Here is a 22,490-nt window from a genome sequence, read left to right as displayed (position 1 = left end):
TGTATATACTTCTGGGATACATGTGCAGAACATGCAGGTTTGTTACATAGGTAGACATGTGCCATGGTGGTTTGCTGCACCCATCAACCCATCATCTACATTAGATATTTCTCCTAATGCTATCCCTCCCCTTGCCCCCCACCTCCTGACAAGCCTTGGTATGTGATGTTCCCCTCCCTGTGCCCATATGTTCTCACTGTTCAACTCCCACTTGTGAGTGAGAACATGCGGTGTTTGGTTTTCTGTTCCTGTGTTAGTTTGCTGAGAATGATGGTTTCCAGCTTCATCTATGTCCCTGCAAAGGACATGAACACATTCTTTTTTATGGCTGCATAGTATTCCATGTTGTATATGTGCCACATTTTCTTTATCTTGTCTAACATTGATGGGCATTTGGGTTGGTTCCAAGTCTTTGTTATTGTGAATAGTGTTGCAATATTTTTTTTTTTTTTTGAGACAGAGTCTCGCTCTGTTGCCCAGACTGGAGTGCAGTGGTGTGTTCTCAGCTCACTGTAACCTCCACCTCCTGGGTTCAAGTGATCCTCCTGCCTCAGCCTCACAAGTACCTGGGATTACAGGCAAACACCACCACGCCCACCTAATTTTTGTATTTTTAGTAGAGACAGGATTTCACTATGTTGGTCAGGCTGATCTTGAACTCCTGACCTCAGGTGATCCACCTACCTTGGCATCCCCAAGTGCTAGGATTATAGGCATTAGTCACCGTGCCCAGCCTATAAGCTGTAATTTAAAAATTTTCTTTGACTCTTTTAAAATAACACTTAGCTTAAAACACACATTGGATAACTGTACAAAAATATTTTTTCTTTCTTTATATCCTTATTCTATAAGCCTTTATCTATTCTTTTTTTTTTTTTTAACTTTTGGAAATTTTTGTTAAAAACTAAGACACAAATATGTACATTAGCCTAGGCTTACACGGGGTCAGGATCATCAATATCACGGTCTCCCACCTCCAAATTTTGTCCCACTGGAAGGTCTTCACGTGCAACAACATGCATGGAGCTGCCATCTCCCGTGATAACAATGCCTTCTTCTGGAATCCCTCCTGAAGCACGTGCCTGAGGCTGTTTTACTGTCAGCTTTTAAATATACAGATGAGTAGAAGAAGGAGTACACTCTAAGAATAAAAAGTGTAGCATATTAAACACATAAACCGGTAACACAGTCATTTTTTATCATTGTCAAGTATTATGTACCGTACGTCATTGTATGTTATTCTTGTATGTGACTGAGTTTATTTACACCAGCATCACAACAAACATGTAATTGCTGTGGTGATATTACAATAGCTGTGATGACACTAGGAAACAGGAATGTTTTAACTCCATGATAATTCTATGGAACCACCATCATACACATGGTCTATCATTGACTGAGACATCGTCATACAGCACTTAACTGTACTAAGCTAACAGGTTCACCATTTAAAGCATTAGGCCAAACCTTAGGAGGTGGTGGCTCTCCATCCACCTGGTCCTCTGGATGAGGACATGGAGGTGTAAAGTTACATTATTAACTACATTGTGTGGAAGCCTTTTCCATGTGCTGTTCAAAGCTGGGTCACGCACGCCTGCTTGAGAAAAGAAATTTCAAAATCACATAGGTACATGTAGAACAGCAGACTGCAACTGAGAGGGCGTAAATACGAAAGGAGAGAGGAGACGAGGGAAGGAAATGCACAACTATTGAATGCTGAGCATCACATTTATGTCAGATACTGTGCTGGGCAGTATACAATTTTTTTGCTTTTTTCTTTTTGAAACGGAGTCTTGCTCTGTCGCCCAGGCTGGAGTGCCGTGACGCAATCTTGGCTCACTGCAACCTCCGCCTCCCAGGTTCAAGCTCTTCTCCTTCCTCAGCCTCCTGAGTAGCTGGGATTACAGGCGCTTGCCACCATACCTGGCTAATTTTTGTAGTTTTAGTAGAGACAGGGTTTCACCATGTTGGCCAGGCTAGTCTCAAACTCCAGACCTCAGGTGATCCGCCCATCTCGGCCTCCCAAAATGCTGGGATTACAGGTGTGAGCCCCCGTACCCGGCCTGGGATTATGTTCTTAAATGGGAATCAATTCTTATAAATATGTAATGTATGAGTGTATGCTTTTTAAATGTCCATTCTGTAAATTTCATTGTTTCTTACCTGTTCTCCCTCACACTGTGTTTGAAGATTCTGTCTTGATTGAAGTATGAATTCTGCACAGGGTCCTTCACTTCCTACTTTCCATGACCCTGGAGGTGTCTGCCCATGTGGCCTTTAGCTCTCCTCTAGCCATGACAGCTCTGTGGTGAGCATCCTCCTGTCCCTTGGGAGCCTGTGAGAATTGCTCGGGATAGAGGAGGGTTCTAGTAGTCCTCAGCTGACTCAGATGCATAATCAAGTTGCGGACACTAGCATCCCTCAACAAGTTTAATCATCTTTTAAGGCCTACTTCACACTTCTCTCCTGCAGGACTGGCTCCTTCCCAGCTAAAGTCTCAGATTCTTGGACTCTTTTTTTTTTTTTTTTTTTTTTACTTTGTAAAAATCTCCTTTCAGCTGGGCGTGGTGGCTTATGCCTGCAATCCCAGCATTTTGGGAGGCTGACGCAGGCAAATCACTTGAGGTCAGGAGTTCGAGACCAGCCTGGCCAACATGGTGAAACCCCGTCTCTACTAGTAACACACAAATTAGCTGAGCATGGTGGCGCACGCCTGTAATCCCAGCTACTCGGGAGGCTGAGGCAGGAGAATCGCTTGAACCCAGGAGGTGGAGGCTGCAGTGAGCCAAGATCGTGCCATTGCACTGCAGCCTGGGCAACAAGAGTAAAACTCCATCTCAAAAAAGACCCAAAAAACATAAAACAAACAAAAAATCTCCAAGGAACTCAGAAATACTAAAGCAGAAGTGATAAATCACATCTTAAATATGAGCCTGTATTCATTTCCTATGTTGCTGTGACCTCAAACTTAGTGGCTTAAAACAACACAAATTATTTTCTTTCAGTTCTGGAGGTCGGAAGTCCTAAAATTGAGGTGTCAATGGGACTGAGTTCCTTTTGCAGACTCAAGGGGGGAATCCATTTGCTTGCCTCTTTTGGCTCCATGAGGCCACCTGCATTCCTTGTGACCCCTTGGCTGGCATCCCTCTAACCTCTGCTTGTCCTTGCCTCTCTACTTTGGAGGTGACCCTCCTGTCTCCCTCTTCTAAGGACTCTGGTGATAATGTTAAGCCCACCTGGATAATCTAGGATAAACTACCCATCTTAGACATTTTCAACTTGATCACACATGCAAATTTGACTTAATACTTATTGCCATGTAAAATAAGATATCCACTGGTTCCAAGGGTAAAGACAAGGATATCTTGGGAAAGAAGGACATTATTCTGCCTATCACATGACCATTGAATTTTTTCATTTCAACTTAATTAGGTTCGTTGTTGTTGTTTTGAGACAGAGCCTCACTCCACTGCCCAGGCTGGAGGGTAGTGGCACAATCTCAGCTCACTTCAGCTTCTGCCTCCTGGGTTCAAGTGATTCTCGTGTCTCAGCCTCCCAAGTATTGCGATTACAGGTGCGCACCATGACACTTAGCTAATTTTTGTATTTTTACTAGAGACAGGGTTTCACCATGTTGGCCAGGATGCTCTTGAACTCCTGATCTCAAATGATCCTCCTGACTCTCTCCCAAAGTGCTGGGATTACAGGTGTAAGCCACACCCCTAGCCTTTTTGTTCCTTTTTTTTTTTTTAGCATCTAGTCTTTCAGTAGGTTTTTTAAAGTTAAAAAGTAGCACAAACTTATTTTGTTACAAACAAAACAGAGATATAAAGGAAAAAGGTGATGATTCAGTCCACTCTCCCCTAGTAACTCCTTTTGACAAGTAAACAATGTCAACAGTTTGACTCAGACTGTCTGTCCACTACCATCCTCACACATGCAAATCTAGATGTTTTTGTGTTGTGTGGTTGTTGTTTTACAGAATCAGGATCACACACATTAATCTGCAACTTTTTTCTCTTAATGTTTTATGGAATCCCTCCAAACCAATCCATAGGGATCTCGCCCATCATATTTATTAGCAAGACGAATTTCCACAGGATGGGTAAACTGAATTGATTCAGCTATTCCCTTATTGGGAGGTATTTGGATGGTTTCCCATTTTCCACCCCTTGAAACAAAGCTTCCAAACACATTCTTTTGCTTGTATTCACCAGATCTCTTATTTCAGAAAGATTCCTTACAGTAGAATGCATCATTCAAAAATATCTCTATGTATGTATTTTAGTAGATAATGCCAGATTATTTTCCAAAATTTTAGTAATTTTTACACTCTTACCAGCAAGAAATGTGTGTCCTCTTTACTGCAAAAATAGCCTCCCAGCCAGAGTGAAACAGTAAAGCTGTTTATAGTCTGTTAATTTCACATGTGAAAAAAGAGTATGCTGTTGTTTTAATTCACACTTCCATGAAGACCTCAGGGGTTAAGGATATTTTTAATGTTTATTGACTTGTATTTCCTCTTCTTTGATTTAATTGCCTGTTTGTATTCTTACCCATTGTTTATTTTATTTTATTATTTTAAGGTGTACTTTTTTTAAATTTCAGATTTACAGAAAAATTACAAAGATAGTAGTGTTTCCATATACCCAACGCCGTTTCCTCTAACAGTATCATCTTACATGACATCTTATGATACATTTGTTATCGTTAATGAGCAAATATTAATTTGTTATTATTGACTAAAGTCCATATTTTATGGAGATTTCCTTAGTTCTTAGATTTTACATAACATCACTTTTCTGTTTCAAGATCCCATGCCACATTGCATTTAGTCATCGCATCTCCTTTGGCTCCCCTTGGCTGTGATGGTTTCTCAGGCTTTCCCTGTTTTTGTTGACCTCGACAATCTGCAGAGTACTAGTCAGGCATTCTGCAGGATGTCCCTGTCTTGTGCTGTGTCTGGTGTTTTCCTGGTGGCTGGACTGGTGTGAGGGTGCCTGCCCCCACAGGACTTACTGCTGTTGGTATTGACCTCGATCACCTGGTTGCGGTGTGTGTGTCAGGTGTCTTCACTGTGAAGTTACCCTTGCCTCACTTTGCATACTGTGCTCTTTGGAAGGAAGTCACTAAGTGCGGCCCCCACTTGAGGAGTGGAGACTTGGGCTGCACCTACTTGAAGGTGGAGTATCTTCATAAATTATTTGGAATTCATCTGTATGAGAGACTTGTCTCATCCCTCCCATTTAATATTTTATTCAATTATTCATTCATAACAGTATACTTTGGATTATAATCCAATACTACTTAATTGTGTTGTTTCAGATTTGACCAGTGGGAGTTCTTTTAGTTTGCCCCCATGTCCCTTTGACACGGCTCCAGTGATATGGATTGTTTTTAAAGCACTTCCTTACTCTCTGGTACTACAAGATGCTCCAGGTTCCCCTGTGTATTTCCTGCCTCAGTCCTAGAATTGACCATTTCTCCAAGGAGTCCTGATTTCTTAAATTGGAGAATAGCATGAAAAACCAAGTTCTGGGCACAAGATCTGGCCTTCTGCTACTGGGGTGTCATTGTTTCTAGGCTCTCTCAGCTGACAGAGCAAGGAAATATATGTGGGCATACTAACCAGTAACCAGGGGTATGTCCCACCATACCCCTGACAATTGCATATATATGTATGCAAAATAAGGCACTCAAGATAGGAAGCCAGATGACTGACTGACAGATAGATAGATAGATAGATAGATAGATAGATAGATAGATAGATAGACAGACAGACAGACAGACAGACAGACAGACAGACAGACAGATAGATAGATAGATAGATAGATAGATAGATAGATAGATAGATAGACAGACAGACACATATCTAAATTTCTATGTGAACATGAGCTCATTTGTGTCTGCAACTGTAATCCATTACAACATGGATCGTGCTTGCCACCTCCGCTTGTGTATTTGTAAATTCCCAACCCAACAGTGAGAAACCTGCTCTCACCATCCAGCAATATCTATTAGTTGTTCAACTTTGGTATACATGTACGGCAGTATCAGAATGTTAACCTGTAACCTGATGGGGAAAAATGTTATCTACTAGAGTACAGTGCTTACGTGCGGTTCTTTTTGCCTTTAGTCTTAGGGACTTTACTCGTTCCAAAAGTTACTTAGGTCAGCATCTTTTCCCTCACCCTCTTCAGTGAGATGTTTTGATACATTTGTAATACAGTTAGATTCTTTTGTCACAGTCTGAAGTCTATGCTGAAATCACCCTACCTCCCAAATGATTTTTTTAAAACTTGCATACGTTGGACCACTCTTTGTGCTGTAAAGTTCTTTGGGTTTTGACAAATGCACAGCTTCCTGTGCCTACCATCACAGTATCATACAGAATAGTTTCATCACCCTAAAAATATCCCCCATGCTTTATTCAACCCTCTATCCCCCTCCCACCATACCCCTGGCAATTGCTGATTTTTTTTCACTATCTTTATAGTCTTTTTGTTTTGTTTTGCTTTTGAGACTAGATCTCTCACTCTGTTACCCAGGCTGGAGTGCAGTGGCAGGAACACGGCTCACGGCAGCCTTGACCTCCCAGGCTCAGGTGATCCTCCCACCTCAGCCTCCCAAGTAGCTGGGACTACAGCTGTGTGTTACCACACCTAGCTAAGTTTTGTATTGTTTGTAGAGATGGAGTTTTCCGTGTCACCCAGGCTGGTCTTGAACTCCCAGGCTCAAATGCTGGGATTACAGGCGTGAACCACCATGCCTAGCCTCTTTATAGTTTTTTTTTTCTAGAATGCCATATCATTAAAATAATAGAGTATACAGCCTTTCAGACTGACTTTTTAAATTTAATAATATGCATTCAAGTTTCCTTTATGTGTTTTCCTTGATAGCTCATTTCTTTTTATCATAGAATAATACTCCATTGGATGGATATACCATAGTTTATTCATTCACCTATTGAGAGACATCTTGTTTGCTTCTAATTTTTAGAGATTATGAATAAAGCTGCTGCAAACATTCTTCTTGCCCATTTTAAAATTGTTTGTCTTCTGCTTTTCAAATTGACTACAAAGGATATAAATTTTATCAAATTTTAACTAGTTTTTCCTGACCTATTCTTTCTCTATTGGCTTTATTTAGAAATCGACTATGTCTGTATTTCAGCTATGACTTCTGGGTACTCAGTCTGCCTTAGATTGATTTCCTCCATCCTAAGTTTAAAAGATGTTCTTCTGAACTTCTCTTTCCTTACATATTATGGGAGAGTGCATAGACTCAGGCAAAAGAGAGAGAAATGCTGCAGAATAGCAGAGAGGATGGAGAGATTGTTGCTTGGGGTAGCACAGGGTTTTGCCTGTGAATTCTGAGTAGTTTGTCCCTTGGGCTTTCTAGGATCAGCTCTGAGTGAGGGTTTTCATGGGGGCTTTGGGCACTGCAGTTCTAGGAGTAAGGAGCTATGTGGCCTGACGTTGGAAAAGAAAAATCAGACCCCAGAGTTGTTTCCCTGAGCCCACCCATCCCATTCCTGCTCTCCTTTATTTTGTGCTCCATATTTCTCTCCCTGCTAGACCATAAGCACCATAAAGTTGGGGAGCAGGTCTGGTTTTTGATACCTGATTCCTCAATGTTTGGCATGATGGCCTGTGGGCAAGCAGAAAAGCAGATAAGGAGGAAGAAATGAAAGAAAAGAGTGAAAGAAGCAAGGAAGGAAGGAAGAGAGAAAGGGAGGGAGGAAGAAGGAAGAAAGGGAAGGAGGGAGGAAGAAAAAAGGAAAGAGAAAGAAAAAGAAAGAGAGAGGGAGGGGAAGGGGGGATGAAGGGAAAGGAAAGGAAAGGAGAGGAGAGGAGAGGAGAGGAGAGGAGAAAGGAGGAAAGAAATGAAAGGAAGAAAGAGAGAAAGCAAGCAAGCTGATCATTTTCCATTAACCCTAAAACTCCACTTCAAGTTCTCCTCTGCTCTGCACAGAGTCCCTTGCCTTTGGGTATCCCACTGGAGTTGGCCAAGGGGGATGCACTATGGGTGAGCTGGAGTTTGGGAGCAAAGAGAGGTGGGAGTATTTATTCCTCTCGCTCCCCACCCGCTGGGCAGTCCTTCTGGCGGCAGCAGCATCCTTCTACAGCCCAGCTCCTGTGAAGCAGCCCTGGGTCCAGAGTTCTAGCTTTTTTCTGGGCACCAGTAACACCACTGTTTCCCTCCTCTCTAGGCTCAGTGCAAGGACAGCTTCCATTTGCTAGTAGCTGCTGTGTGCACCGCATCCCTTGTTACTCACGTGAGCCACCCCCGCTTCTGTAAAACTACTTCGTTAAAGTCTGTCAGAATCCCAGCGGAGTGTCCTCTGTTTCCTGCCTGGACTCTGACAGGTGCCTAAGCGGAGAACACAGGGAGAGAAGCAAAGAGAGCCTGGAAGGACAAGGGGGCTTCTCAGAAGACACTCACTCACCTTACTTCCCAGGAGAATTAAACCCCCCAAGACCTGGGGAGCAAGTTCTTGTTATTCCTCTCATTTTTTCACTGAGGGGAGAAGAAGGCATAGAAAGGACTTGTGTGTGACCCGCACGATATGGCTTGAGTCACTCCTGTCACCCCATGATTAGCGGCTCTGTCCTTCCTGTGCCCCTCAGTGCTTGGTTCTATCTCAATAGGTATCCTTGATAAGGTGGCATTGTCACTTACCAGTTTATTTATTTTTAAATTTAAATTTAAATTTTTTTTTTTTTTTTGAAACAGGGTCTCACTCTGTCATCCAAGCTGGAGTGCAGTGGTATGATCTCAGCTCACTACAACCTCCGCCTCCTGGGTTCAAACAATTCTCATGCCTCAGCCTCCCAAGTAGCTAGGATTACAGGCACACACCACCATGCCTAATTGATTTTTGTATTTTTAGTAGAGACAGTTTCACCATGTTGGCCAGGCTGGTCTCAAACTCCTGACCTCAAGTGATCTCCCCACCTCGGCCTCCCAAAGTGCTGGGATTACAGGCATGAGCCACCACTTCCGGCCACTTATCAGTTTATATGTCTGTCTTCCACACTAGATTAAAAACTCCTAAAAGCCATTTCCAGTCATGGCCATTCTGCATCCTTCCCAGCTTCTTGCAGGCTGTCCTGCACAGAGTAAATCCTCATGTGGGTTCACATGAAGAAGGAATAGAGGCTTCAACCACAAATGAACTCCTGGGTACATCCTTCTAGAATCCACCCCCTTCCTAGGCAGTAGAGCCATCCCACTCAGCAGCCCCGTCCCACTAAAAGCAGAAGTGATTCCAACCACATGGGGTTCTACCTCCGAAGCCCATGGCCAGTCCCTAAAGGCTAAAACCCATTTGACACTGATGCTACCGGAAGGTGACTAAGCTGCTGACTCAAGAAAACCAACTTCCTCTTCCAGGATTGTCGCCTCATCTATGATCAAGTAGTCTTACTCTGACAAATCCTGGCCTCGTGCTTTCCTGCCACCTTCACACGGCTCTCCAAGGTACTTGTCTCAATCACCATTTTTGTCCCTGTACCCTTATTTCTGTTACCGTCTCTGGTGTAATCTGAAGGATCTGTGCTAGCTCCTAAAGACCTCGCTAGGAGACCCTGACCACACAGGAAACATGAGGGGACCACATCCTCCCATCCCCAAACCAAGAGATGCTCATTAGAAGTCTGGGCTGTCCAAGAAAATCTGGAATACATGCTCATTATATTTATATGCCAACACTAAGCCTTGATCCATTTTAATTAAAATGGTTTTAATTACCAGAAATAAGGCCAGGGGCAGTGGCTCATGCCTGTAATCCCAGCACTTTGGGAGGCCGAGATGAGTGGATAGCCCGAGGTCAAAAGTTTGAAACCAGCCTGGCCAACATGGCAAAATCCCATCTCTACTGAAAACACAAAAATTAGCCAGGTATGATGGTGCATGCCTGTAACCCCAGCTACTCAGGAGGCTGAAGCAGAAGAATCGCTTGAACCTAGGAGGTGGAGGCTGCAGTGAGCTGAGATCGTGCTATTGCACTCCAATCTGGGCAACGAGAGGGAAATTCTGTCTCAAAAAAAGAAAAAGAAAAAGAAACAGAAATATAATTAGAAAAAAAAAAAAAAAACAATGAAGAAAGGTTATTGAAGTGTGTCTGACTGTAGTTGTTTCCACAGATGAGGTGACCATATTCCTTCTAAAGCAGTATTAATCCCAAAGGTTCTATTAGGGGAACATTTTAAATGCTAAATATTGTGATTCTTTTGATGTTATGTTGTTTTCAATAAAAGCAGTTGTGTGTATAATAAAGTATGATGTTCTACACCGCTGTTAAGACTTTTCATCTAAAATCACAAACCAGAGGACAGCGTCAGCTCAGCTCAGCTCAGCCCTGGAGTCATTCCAGCCCAGGTGTCAGGGAATGAGGAAGCCTCTGGAAGATTCCAGCCATTCGGATCTTCCCAGATGGGAGGGACCAAGCATCCCTGCCATGTCCCATCTGAATTTCTGACCTACAGAATTCATGAGCATAACAAAATAGTTTACAACTCACACCCCTAAATTCACAAACCAGAGTAAAACTCTTTCGAGACCACTTTCCTTAGTTTGGTGAATAAAAATGCAGTTATCACTAAAATTTGAGTTGAAAAGAAAGGCTATCTTTCCTCTGAGCCTTTCAGACTGGAAATTCTAGGTATTCTGATGCTCGGTGGCCCCCATCCCACTAAGAGCAGAAGTTATTTCAACCACCTGGGGTTATCTCGTTCCCTTGCAGGTACTCTGTACTGTGTGAAGGGAAACATGACCCGCTGACTGCAAGAGCTTCTAAATGGTGGATCAGTTGTCCAAGAACAGTGACGGCTGGATTTCAAGCACCCTGCCTGGTGTCCTGGCTCCAGGACTCTTCCTGTCACTGACACATTCTCTGAGGCACACTTGAGGGCCTGGAATCATCACCTTTGTCATCTGTCCAAGGCCAGGTTTACATCCACCGCGTTGCTGATGTCTGTGTGGCTACAAGTCACAGGTCTTTGTGTGGCTCAGGGAGAGGGGTATTCAAGTCTGATTTTCAAATGCTCTACACTCATCAGGATCCAGAGGCCTAAGCAAGGGGTGTGTTTTGTTTTTGTTTTATACCTTTAGGGACAAGAACAAATACTTACTGCAGCTCTAGACAGGAAGAAAGCACTTCCAGGTTAGTAATAAAAGCAGTTGCTCCCTGAGGATAAATTCTGAGTCCATCTTCCACCCAGGATCACAAACCATGTGACTCATCCAGGCCTTGGTTGATAATTGTGCTACGTAAAGGCCAAAAACCCTACAAACTTTACTGGAAATCATCTGGGTCACCCAGCGACACCCTCTCCCCTTACTTGTTTTACAAACCCACCATCTTCTGGTTTCAGTATCCATTTTAGCTTAACTTTTAGCATAATATCCTCAGCCAAAGAGCTAAATTGAGAGTGTCCCAAACTTTTCCAACCTGTGACACTCATAGGCACTTAAATGGGAGAGGAAGACAAAGAGACAAAGAAAGCAACAAAGAGGGACAGAGACAGAGACAGAGAGAAAAGAAGGAATTTTTGTGCACGGAAGAGAAGTTGAAATAATTTTAAAACTTACTTATTCCATTAGTTCTGGTGACATGAAGAACTCACTAAATAAAACTATTTACAATGACTTAAGAATAGTCACCTGAGGATCTTTCGTAATATCATTTTATTTTCTTTTCTTTTTTTTGAGATGAAGTCTCACTCTTGTGGCCCAGGCTGGAGTGCAATGGCATGATCTCGGCTCACTGCAACCTCCACCTGCCAGGTTCAAGAGCTTCTGCCTCAGCCTCCCAAATAGCTGTGATTACAGGTACCCACCACCACACCCAGCTAATTTTTGTATTTTTAGCAGAGACGGGGTTTCTCCATGTTGGCCAGGCTGGTCTCGAACTCCTGACTTCAGGTGATCCACCCACCTCAACTTCCCAAAGTTCTGGGATTACAGGCGTGAGCCACAACGCCCATCCCAACAATATCATTTTATAAAATAATTCACTACATGAGCTTTAAAAGAAATCAAATAATACAAGATAGTCATTGGATATGGATTCTCCCTGGTCCTATACCCAAGAAATTTTAAATTCCTAACGCGGTGAAATAGATCTTTGGCTCTAAAATCTATTCCACGAACACTAAGAAGTGTAACGGTCAGGTCAGGTGTGGTGGCTCACAGGTGTAATACCAGCATTTTGAGAGGCTGAGGTGGGAGGATCACTTGAAGCCAGGAGTTCGAGGACAGTCTGGGCAATGTATCGAGACCCCATCTCTACAAAATAATAGATAAAATTTGCCAGGCATGGTGGCATGTGCCTGTAGTCCCAGCTACTTAGGAGGCTGAGGTGGGAGGATTGCTTAAGCCCAGAATTTGAGGCTGCAGTGAGCCAAAATTGTGCCACTGCACTTCAGCCTGGGTGACAGAGCAAGACCCTGTTTCAATAATAATAATAATAATAAAGAAGTATAATTATCTTCATTGCTCTTAGTTCTACAGTATTACCAAACACGTTTATTAGAAGGTGGCACATTTGCCTAATTTATATGTTCATTCATCACACATGTGCTGGGCAGTGAAGCAGCTCAGAGCAGCTGATTTCTCTTTTCTGCCCCTTCAAGAGTCACCCCCATTCCCATCTCCTACCCAGGTAGATGGAGTCGGGTGTTTACGACTGGACCTGGACCTACAAAATTGCATTAAAGGCCACAGCCGAGCTGTTGGAGCCCTGGGGTTCATCCGACCAGCCAAGGGCAATTTTGAAAGCAGCAAATGTTTCTTCTTTCTTCTCCTTTGTATCAACTTCCTCCGCATCCCCAGGAACCCAGTTAGTTCATGGACTAAGCCCTGCTCTGTGCCTTTCCTGCAGGCCTCAGACAGGGCCCACAGCCAGGCTCTGCCTCCCACTCAGGCCTGCTTCCCCTCCCCACACCTTCTCTGAGATTGGAGGGCACTTCCCTCCCACACTGTATGATTTACTTCTTGATTCCACACTGTCAAGTGCGCTGACAGTATATCATGGAGCTTAGTCTTGCCTTAAAATATAGAAGCTCCTGGCGCTGTGAATTACTCAGAGCAGTGGACTCAGTAGATACATCCTTGTCTTTCTAGCAAGTCTTTCCCTATTAGGGGTGGTGAGCACACCAAGGCCACCAATTCGCTGCAGGTCAGACTCAGGCTTACCTGAAGCTTCCTTCGAGACAGGGATGTCGACAATAAACCTTGGGAATGCCCAGGGCCAGTCTGGAAGGCCCCTTTGTCCTCTCTAGCTCTTGCACATTCAGTTTCTTTGGCTCTCTCCACCCTCCACCCTGAGCCCCTTTATAGCATCCCTCCTTGAATCTAATGTGAGGCATTTGTGAAAAGGGTGCTTTCTCTCTCCATCCCTGTTGCAGAGCACAGTATCTGGCATTCAAAATGATAAAGTCTGGCTGGCAGGTTGATGGATGAATGGATGAGCTGCGGGACCAACAAAAAGGAGGGTGGGTCAGTGTGTGAGTGAATCAAAGAATGAACTGTTCCTAAGAGTGTCCTAGCATGGCACCCACCAGAGGACAGAAGTTCCTGCTTATCCAACAGGTTAGGACCTCAGTGGCTTTATATAAGACAAAATAAAATTATTGATAAATGCTTCAAGTTTGTAAAAATATGTTTTTAGTGTTTATTTTCCACATTTAAGAAGTAGTGGTGGCTGCCAAAAGACCCCAGTGGCATCCCATTGACTCTCTAGGGTGAAATTTCTTCAAATTCATTTTCCAAAAATTTATACCTTAGAAAATAGAATATTTATAAACATATATTCAAAACATGGCATGATACTTATACAGGTAAATTTTTGAAATGTTCATTATGTTTTATTCACCACTTCTGTTAGAGGGCCATTACTTCCCTTAATTGAAAACAAAATATGTCTGTTACCACCATCAGTATTCTTCAGCATTGAACTTGAAGGAAGCTTTTTGTTTGTGAATTTTTGTTTGTTTTAAGACAAGGTCTTGCTCTGTTGCCCGAGCTGGAGTGCAGTAGCATGATCATAGCTCACTGCATCCTTGATATCTGAGGCTTCAAGTGATCCTCCTGCCTCAGCCTCTCAAGTAGCTAGGACCACACGCATGTGCCATCACGCCTAACTATTTTTTTTAATTTTTAGTAGAGGCCAGGCGCAGTGGCTCACGCCTGTAATCCCAGCACTTGGGGAGGCCAAGGCGGGTGGATCATGAGGTCAGGAGTTAGCGACCAGCCTGGCCAACATGGTGAAACCCCATCTGTACCAAAAATACAAAAAATTAGCTGGGCGTGGTGGTGCATGCCTGTAATCCCAGCTACTCAGGAGGCTGAGGCAGGAGAATTGCTTGAACCCAGGAAACGGAGGTTGCAGTGAGCCGAGACTGCACTACTGCACTCCAGCTTGAGCAACAGAGCAAGACTCCGTCTCAAAAAATAAAAACAAATAAATAAAGTTTTAGTAGAGATGAGGTCTTGCTATGTTCCCCAGATTGGTCTCCAGCTCCTGGGCTCAAGCGATCTTCTCCCCTCAGCCTCCTAAAGTGCTGGGATTACAGAGGAGAGCCACCGTGCCTGGCCTAAAGGAAGTTTTTAAAATAAAAGGCTGGGATAGCTTTAATATCCCATCCAGAGCTTCTCAACCTTAGCTGCATTCTTAAATCACCTGGGAAGCTTTTAAAAGTCACAATGCCCAGGTTGCATCTCACCTATATTACATTAGGTTCTCTGGAGAAAGGACATAGACATCTGCCTTTTGTTTTAATTTTTGCCTTTTTTAGTTTTTAGTTTTAGTTTAGTTTTTTTTTTTTTTTGTATGTTTTGCTTGGCATCCATATGTTTAAAGCACCCCAAGTGATCCCCATGTGGAGCCAATGCTGAGATCTACTGCTGTCACCCACATGCCGCTGAAACTCAGGAAGAGACTTACTGTGCAACCTGGAGGGTTTTATGTTCCCTCTGAGAGTCAGGTTGGAAACCAGCCAGTATCCTCATTCTGATTCTTCCCCATCATCTCGTACTTTCTTTACACTTATTTCAATCCTGGTAATAAAGAACCCTGGCTTATGGACTGTGTCCTCCAGGCAGATCCAAGTTCAGGTGACTTACGCTATCGTTTTGTGAAAGCTGTACTTTTCCACTCCTGACCTTTGAATTGAGCTTCTGTGTCTAAAAGCAGTTTCAGAAATTAAGAAAAGGAGACAGGCCAGGTGCAGTGACTCACACCTGTAATCCCAGCATTTTGTGAGGCCGAAGCAAGTGGATTTCTTGAGCTGAGGAGTTTAAGACCAGCTTGGGCAGCAGGGCAAAATCTTGTCTCCACCAAAAATACAAAACTTAGCCTGCCTTGGTAACATGCACCTGTAGTCCCAACTACACAGGAGGCTGAGGTGGGAGGATCATTGGAGCCCAGGAGATCAAGGCTGCAGTAAGCCATGATTGTACCACTGCACTCCAGACTTCGTGACTGATCAAGACCCTGTCTAAAAAAAAAAGAAAAGAGGCCGGGCACGGTGGCCCATGCCTGTAATCCCAACACTTTGGGAGGCCAAAGCAGTGGATCCCCTGAGGTCAGGAGTTCGAGACCAGCCTGGCCAACAGTGTGAAACCCTGTCTCTACTAAAAATACAAAAAAATTAGCCAAGCATGGTGCTGCACGCCTGTAATCCCAGCTATTCAGGAGGCTGAGGCAGAATAATCGCTTGAATCTGGGAGGCAGAAGTTGTATTGAGCTGAGATTGTACCACTGCACTCCAGTCTGGAAGACAGAGCAAGACTCTGTCAAAAGAAAAAAAAAAAGAAAAGAAAGAAAAGAAAAAAAAAATAGAAAAAGAGATAGTTGTAATAAATCTCAAGCAGGTTGCAAACCAAAGCTGGTTTGTTTAGTTTCAGTTTTTCTTTTTTTTTTTTTTCTTTTTTTTTTTAACGTTTTGTTTAGCATCCATATGCTAACCAGAGCTGGCCAATTCCCCAAACCACAGGAATGTTGAAAAATGACAAGCTGTATGGCCACCCCGCCTTGGCCAGCAAACATGCCCCTTATCCCACCTACCACCCCATACTTTTTGTATTCTGATCATTGTCCAGTAAAACCACGACCCCACTGTGCCTGAGGAGTCTCTTTCCAGGACTCCCTACTGCAGTGCTTTGAAAATGTGTTTGCCTTCAACTCTAGTTAATCTGTTTCTGCTTTGACCATTTGGTTTCTGGGTTAGGCCATTTCACTGGAGCATCTGGAAAACAATGTCTGGGGATGCCCACCAGAAAAGTGTCTTCTCTTGGAGTTTGGAGGTAGTTGGGTATGGAGGAGGGAGTGGGAGGGTGGGTCTCACCATATATCATCCTTCTATTCCCATCCACTAATCATTCCAGTGTTCACTAACTCTGCAGGGCTCCTGCAGTGGGTTTAACCAAAAGACTTTCACACAACACCAGCAGATTGCAATTATGTATTCAGTTTCCTACCTACTTGAGCAACAGGGGCCACGGGAAGGAGAGGAGAAACATTGAGAGAGCTGCCTGGGTGGAGTAGCTGACTTCTGTTAAGTAATGGGTTCCTACGTGCACTTTACAAAATCATCTTCCTACAGGAAAATCGGCTTCCACAGGGATAACACGGGTTGCAAGGGTCACATGGGTTGCAGGGGCTGCAGGGGCTACAGGGGTTGCAGGGGCTGCACGGGTTGCAGGGGTTGCAGGGGTTGCAAGGGTTGCAGGGAGAAGTGCAAGGGTAGCAAGGAGACTCGATCTTGACGCAACTGCCGAGCCCGTAGGAGTATGTTACATCCTTCTCATCCACACAGGGCGGCAAGCTGAACTCTTTGCAGATGTTCATGTAGCTGTACTTTTTCGATCCGAGGCAGTCGTACCTGTTCTCCCGCTCAGCCGACACACATACCTTTCCATCCTTCACTCGAACTTTGACTTGATCAGGTTCAAAACCGCATACATTCACTGATCCTAAAATGTTACTGCTACAGCAGGAGGAAGCCAGAATTCTATTTGTTGTTCTTCTCAGTCTGGAATTGAGAAAAGGGATAGGGTGGGAGAGAGCTCAGACCTCAGAATCCAGACACAGCTTGAGAAGCAATATTTTGATTTCTAGCTTTTGAAATAGCCAAAGTTAACACTAGCCACTGTGAAAATAAACTTTACACAAATGCATGAAGTAAAAAGTGTAGTCCACCCATGTGAATCACACTGCCCCACAAGTGCACCGCTATTCACAATGAATGCATGCTGCCTGCCCTTCCAAATCTTTCTCTCGTGTTTAAATACCAGCTCCTCCTTTTATTAGTTATGCATCCTTGGGTAGGTTCCTTAACCCCTCTGTGCCTCAGTTTCCTCATCTGCAAAATGGAGATAATAATTATATTAATGCCTGCATCATATAGGGCTATTAGAGGATTAGATGAGATTATGATATTTTACTTAGCACTGTGCTTGGTACATTATAAATCCTGCTTAATTATTATCACTCTCATTATTACTATAATTAAATTGTGTATATAGTTATAATTAAATTATATATATAAATTATATTTTGTATTTATATAGATTTAAAAATGGGATGTAACTATTAAGGTACCATTTAAAATCTGCATTTTAGAGATGGCTGTCAACTTTAGAACCCAGCCCTACTGGTTCATAGGACAGGTGCTACCTCTGGCAATTGCACAGAGACAGCCTGAAAGCTCAATCAAACAAGGATGGCAGGAGAGCCCTGGCCTGGCTCTGCCCAGCAGGGCCTGGCTCCTCCAGGCTGGGAAGTCACTCTAGGCTCTGGACAGCTGGCAGCAGCAGAAATGCAGTCAGCTGGGTGGGGCCATGTTGATCAGATACAGAACAGCCTGCCAGTGGTGTCCTGAATCAGGATCGCATCAGCTAGCAAGAGCTGATAGTGCACATCTCTTCCCAACTCCCCATTTAGTACTGCATGCTGATAGCTTGAAATCAATCATAGTCGTGATGAGGATATTTACACCATGGAAATTGGAAAATGCTACATATCAGCGCTCTCCTCTGTTCTCACTGCAGAGCTACCATGGTTCCTATAGAGCTACCTTTTGCTATTCAGTAGTTCTGTTGTGTAAATCCTTAATAAAAACAATAACAGCAGCTCACACTAATTGATCAGTTATGATCCATCAAGAGGTAGTAAAGCAAAGTGCCTAAGAACAGACTCTGGAACTGGTGTACCTAGGTTTAAAGATTGGCTCTGCCATGTGGATAACTTACTTTTCTGTGCCTCAGTTTCCTCATCTGTAAAACTGGGGCAATAAAAATAGTCTACATCATTGGGTTGCTGTGAGGCTTAAATTAGTTAATGCAAGAAAATATTTACAATAATGCTTAGCACATAGGATGTTAAGTTTTTGTCTTTTTTTTTTTTTCAGTGTGCTGTGGAAAGTGCTAAGCATGTTAAAGGCATATTTCATTTAATCTTCACAATAATAACTGTGATGCAGATGTAATTATCACCATATCACTTTTGTATGTTAAATTTTGTTTATGCAGTTACTTCTTTTTGTTACATAAGTTATACAAGTTCATTGTAGAAGACTCAAGATACAGATAAGTAAACATATGGACTATTTTAAAAATACCTATAATCTCATATAACTCTTAGCATTTTGGTGTTTGACTTTGTGTGTGTGTGTGTGTGTGTGCATGTGTAGTCCTATATACATGCAGAAAGAGAGTTTTGTATGTGTTCTTATGAAATCATGCTATACATACTGATTTTTATCTGTATTTTCCACTTGAGCCCTAACATGATTAGATTAGCAGTTTGAGTGTTCACTACCTTGTACTGAAAGTTACAAATCAAGACTCTTAGTGGCTAATTATAAAATGGTCAAGTAGAACTCAGTCCCAGAAGACACTGAGGCAAACAGAAACAACTTGTGTAATACACCCAGAGGACTGTATTCAGTCCCATTTCTTTTTTTTTTTTTTTTTTTTTTTTTTGAGACAGAGTCTCGCTCTGTCGCCCAGACTGGAGAGCAGTAGCGTGATCTTGGCTCACTGCAAGCTCCACCTCCCGGGTTCACGCCATCCTCCTGCCTCAGCCTCCTGAGTAGCTGGGAGTACAGGTGCTCACCACCATGCCTGGCTTCCTTTTTTTTAAGTAGAGAAGGGGGTTTCACCCTGTTAGCCAGGATGGTCTCAATCTCCTGACCTTGTGATCTGCCTGCCTCAGCCTCCCAAAGTGCTGGGATTACAGGTGTGAGCCACCACACCTGACCTCAGCCCCATTTCTACCTCTTGCCCCGTGGAACCTGGGGGTGGCATGGGGCATGATTGTCTTTCTTGCCCTGGGTGTGCCAGGGTACCCTATGCCACACTAAGGAGAAAGTAGGAGAATTTTGGACTCTTTGAAATCTATCTTTGTGAGGTAAGCAGGAGAACAAGCACTCTATCTTGCTGGATGGGCAGAAAATAGCCCACAAAGATGCAGAGAACCAACCCAAACTCCAGGCATGGTACCCTCTCTGGATGGATTACAGGCTTAAAGCCAGAGCAGCCAAGGCCAAGGGAAAGCACAGAGCAAGATGGGCACTCTCTAGGCCTTTCAAGACTCTCCCACGGTGTGTGCATGGTCTGAGAATCAAACTTCTCCCGTTCAGCTCAGATCTTCTCATATGAGACGAGAAACATCAAATCCCACTAGGACGATGCAGCCGGGCCTCCTAAAGGAGGGCCAAGGACCCCAGCTAGGAGTCCTTGCTAGTGGCCCCGGCTCTGGCCACAGCTGGTTTTGGCAAAGCCCTCTTGACCTCCACAGAAGCTGGATCTGGGAGCCAGGTCTATAAGCCCAAGTCAGTGCCCAGATTCATCTCCTCTAAGTAACCTGGGTCCCAGGGCACAATTTCATGTATTTTGTTGCTTGGGTTCCTTTTTTTCCTCTATTCTTGTCACTTTGGTTCCTGTGGCTCTGCGACAGCTGCACAAGAGTCTCACAAATGTCTTCAGGAAGTCACCCAAAAAGTCTTGGCCAGATCATGCTTCCTTTTCTTCTTGCTTCTAAGTCAGTGGTTATCAGGGAAGATGTGTTGGTTTAGGGGAAACTTGCAGGAGCCACATTTTACTCATCAGACTCAACTCTGAACTTGCAATTTGACTCCTGCCTGGTGATGTCCCCATCACCCCACCTGGAATTTTTCATGGCTCTATGGGGTTCTGCACAAAGGGAGTTTGCCTCCTATACTTGTCATCATGGGGGCGAAGCTTAGCCTCAGTAAACATAGGGAAATCAGCTCCTTTGCAGAAGCCTCTTGGGAAGGCTGGGAAAAGCTAGCAGACAGCCAGTGCCTGTGTCTGCTGCTCTGTGCAGCCTCCTTTCCTCCTTGCTAGTGCTGAATTTCACCTGGATGTACAACCAGACTCCCAAATATGAAACATGCTGCCCACAGCAATGACCAGCTGCATACCCAGCCATCTTCTCAAAGATATAAATCAGATTCAGCCTGGTCATGAATAAAGTAATGAAGATATCAAAAATATCTACCTCTACCAGGGAACCAGTTGGGGCAGGCCTTCCTCTAGGCTTCGTTGGGAGTACTTTGCTTTTTCTCCTGAATTTAGCCCCATCCCAAAGTCCCATTTAAACTTGATCCTTCTCTTTCCAACACATCTTTTTCTTTCTCTTCTCCTTTCTTCCCCCTTTCTCTTATTTTCCAGCCTTTTCTCTCTTCTCCAGGCTTTCAGGTTGATACTGACGACAATGTCACTCAGCAGGGAGCCAGGCAGCATGGCACAAGTGCATCTGACTCTCCTGCAGGGTTTGTTAAAACACAGGTGGCTGATTAGCTGGGCGTCGTTGTCCGCACCTCTAGTCCCAGTTACTCAGGAGGCCGAGAAAGGAGAATCGCTTGAACCCAGGGGGCAGAAGTTGCAGTGAGCTGAGATCACACCACTGTACTCCAGCCTGGGCGGCAGAGCAAGACTCCATCTCAGAAAAACAAAACAAAACAACAACAGCAACAAAAAAACACAGGTGGCTGGATCCCATCCCTAGAGTTTCAGAGGTTTCAGAACTAGCAGGTCTAGGGTGGATCTGAGAATGCATTTCTAACGTGCTGCAGGTAATGCTACTAATCAGCTTCAGGGGCCACACATTGAGAACCACTGACCAGAGATTAAGCTCACAGATTCCAGACTCAGGCACACACAGCTTCAAGTCTTGGCTCTACCACCATCTAGTGATCAAGAACATGGCCCCTGAATCTGTTTCATTGTCTGTAAGATGACCAAGATAATATCACCCAATATGTCACCCATGTTACAAGGCTTAAATGAACATGAAGTGCTAGGAACAGTTTCACTCAATAAAGTGTAAGTCTTCTTTATCAAGTTGCACCAGGCCCCACCTTACATGGACTTACCCTAAATCTGAAGCTTTAAGTCTTATATCATTAAACAACAAGGTCAAACCAAATCAGAGCAATGCATTTGGCCTAGATGGGAAGCGACTTTTACCCCTGCAGCCAAGGGGTGACTGAGCTGTGAGAAGTATGGATGTGAAGAGTCTATGATGAGAGGCAGGCAAAGGCCCAATTCGCTTCCACTTCTGTAGAGGACACAGAGGGAAACAAGGGAGAGCTCCCCTCAGTGGGAGTGGAAAAGCCAGCCTTGCACCAGCCAGAAAGCCCCATAGGGCTCACTTATACTTCGACCTCTGGGTTAGAGAATGAGGGAGACTAGAAAGCTTTCTCTGAGGGCTTAGACCTGGGCAAGGCACCTCTAAACCCACAAAGAGCTCACCATGAGGCCTGACTCATCAGTCTCACCAAGCAAGAGTGGATTCAGTGAAAACCTCATCCTCAGAGCATGAAGAGGGAACCAAGAAATGAGGAGGCAGGTTTTTGAAGTTTTGAGAGTGCCCCTGGTGTGGGGATTTCAAGGGAATTTTTCACTGAGATTCGTGCCAGCCACAGACACTTGGGTACGTGGACAGAAACACGGTCTCAGGATTTGTTTCTAGGTACCGGTAAAGAGTACAGCTGTATATCAAGGTTCTTTTGCTCCCGAGGACTGCCTGGTGTCCTGGCCACGCAGGGCACCCATGAATTAGATAATAAACTCCTAGGGCAGGATTGAGGAGGGCCTGGGTTTTGTTTCTCCAGCTTTAAGACAGAGGGTAGGGAAGCCCATGAAATGTGGTGGTGAATCGGGTACAACTTAAATCAGGCTGGTGGCATGGCTTCCCACAAAGGAAACCAATGCAGTCCCCTCAGCCCCTCTAAATCCGGAAGAGGGAAGAAGAGACAGGGGCACTGCCTGCCTCTAGGGGAAGAAAAGAGGATATCAAAGAAGCTAAAGAAACAAAGGTGCTCACTTGGGTCTCTACTAAGGAAGACACTGCCAATATGGTGTCTTCTGGAGCAGCTGCCCAATAAAGGATGGAAATGGATTGGATTTCCTTCCTTCCTTCCTTCCTTCCTTCCTTCCTTCCTTCCTTCCTTCCT

General features: G+C 44.1%; 1 protein-coding gene across 1 annotated transcript in view; it reads right to left on the bottom strand.

Annotated features, from left to right (window-relative positions):
* Nucleotides 1-16,455: 16,455 nt before the first annotated feature.
* The window catches only part of ODF1 (outer dense fiber of sperm tails 1), a 9,796-nt gene continuing 3,761 nt past the window's right edge, over nucleotides 16,456-22,490 (bottom strand). The window contains exon 2 of the mRNA XM_011983493.1: nucleotides 16,456-17,039. Within this exon, the coding sequence (XP_011838883.1) occupies nucleotides 16,589-17,039 (451 nt within the window). The 3' untranslated portion in view covers nucleotides 16,456-16,588. The remainder of the gene's footprint in view (nucleotides 17,040-22,490) is intronic.

The sequence above is a fragment of the Mandrillus leucophaeus genome, unplaced genomic scaffold (assembly GCF_000951045.1).
Source record: "Mandrillus leucophaeus isolate KB7577 unplaced genomic scaffold, Mleu.le_1.0 Scaffold250, whole genome shotgun sequence".
In the NCBI taxonomy this organism is placed as follows: Eukaryota; Metazoa; Chordata; class Mammalia; order Primates; family Cercopithecidae; genus Mandrillus; species Mandrillus leucophaeus.
This window is presented reverse-complemented; position numbering and strand designations above follow the sequence as displayed.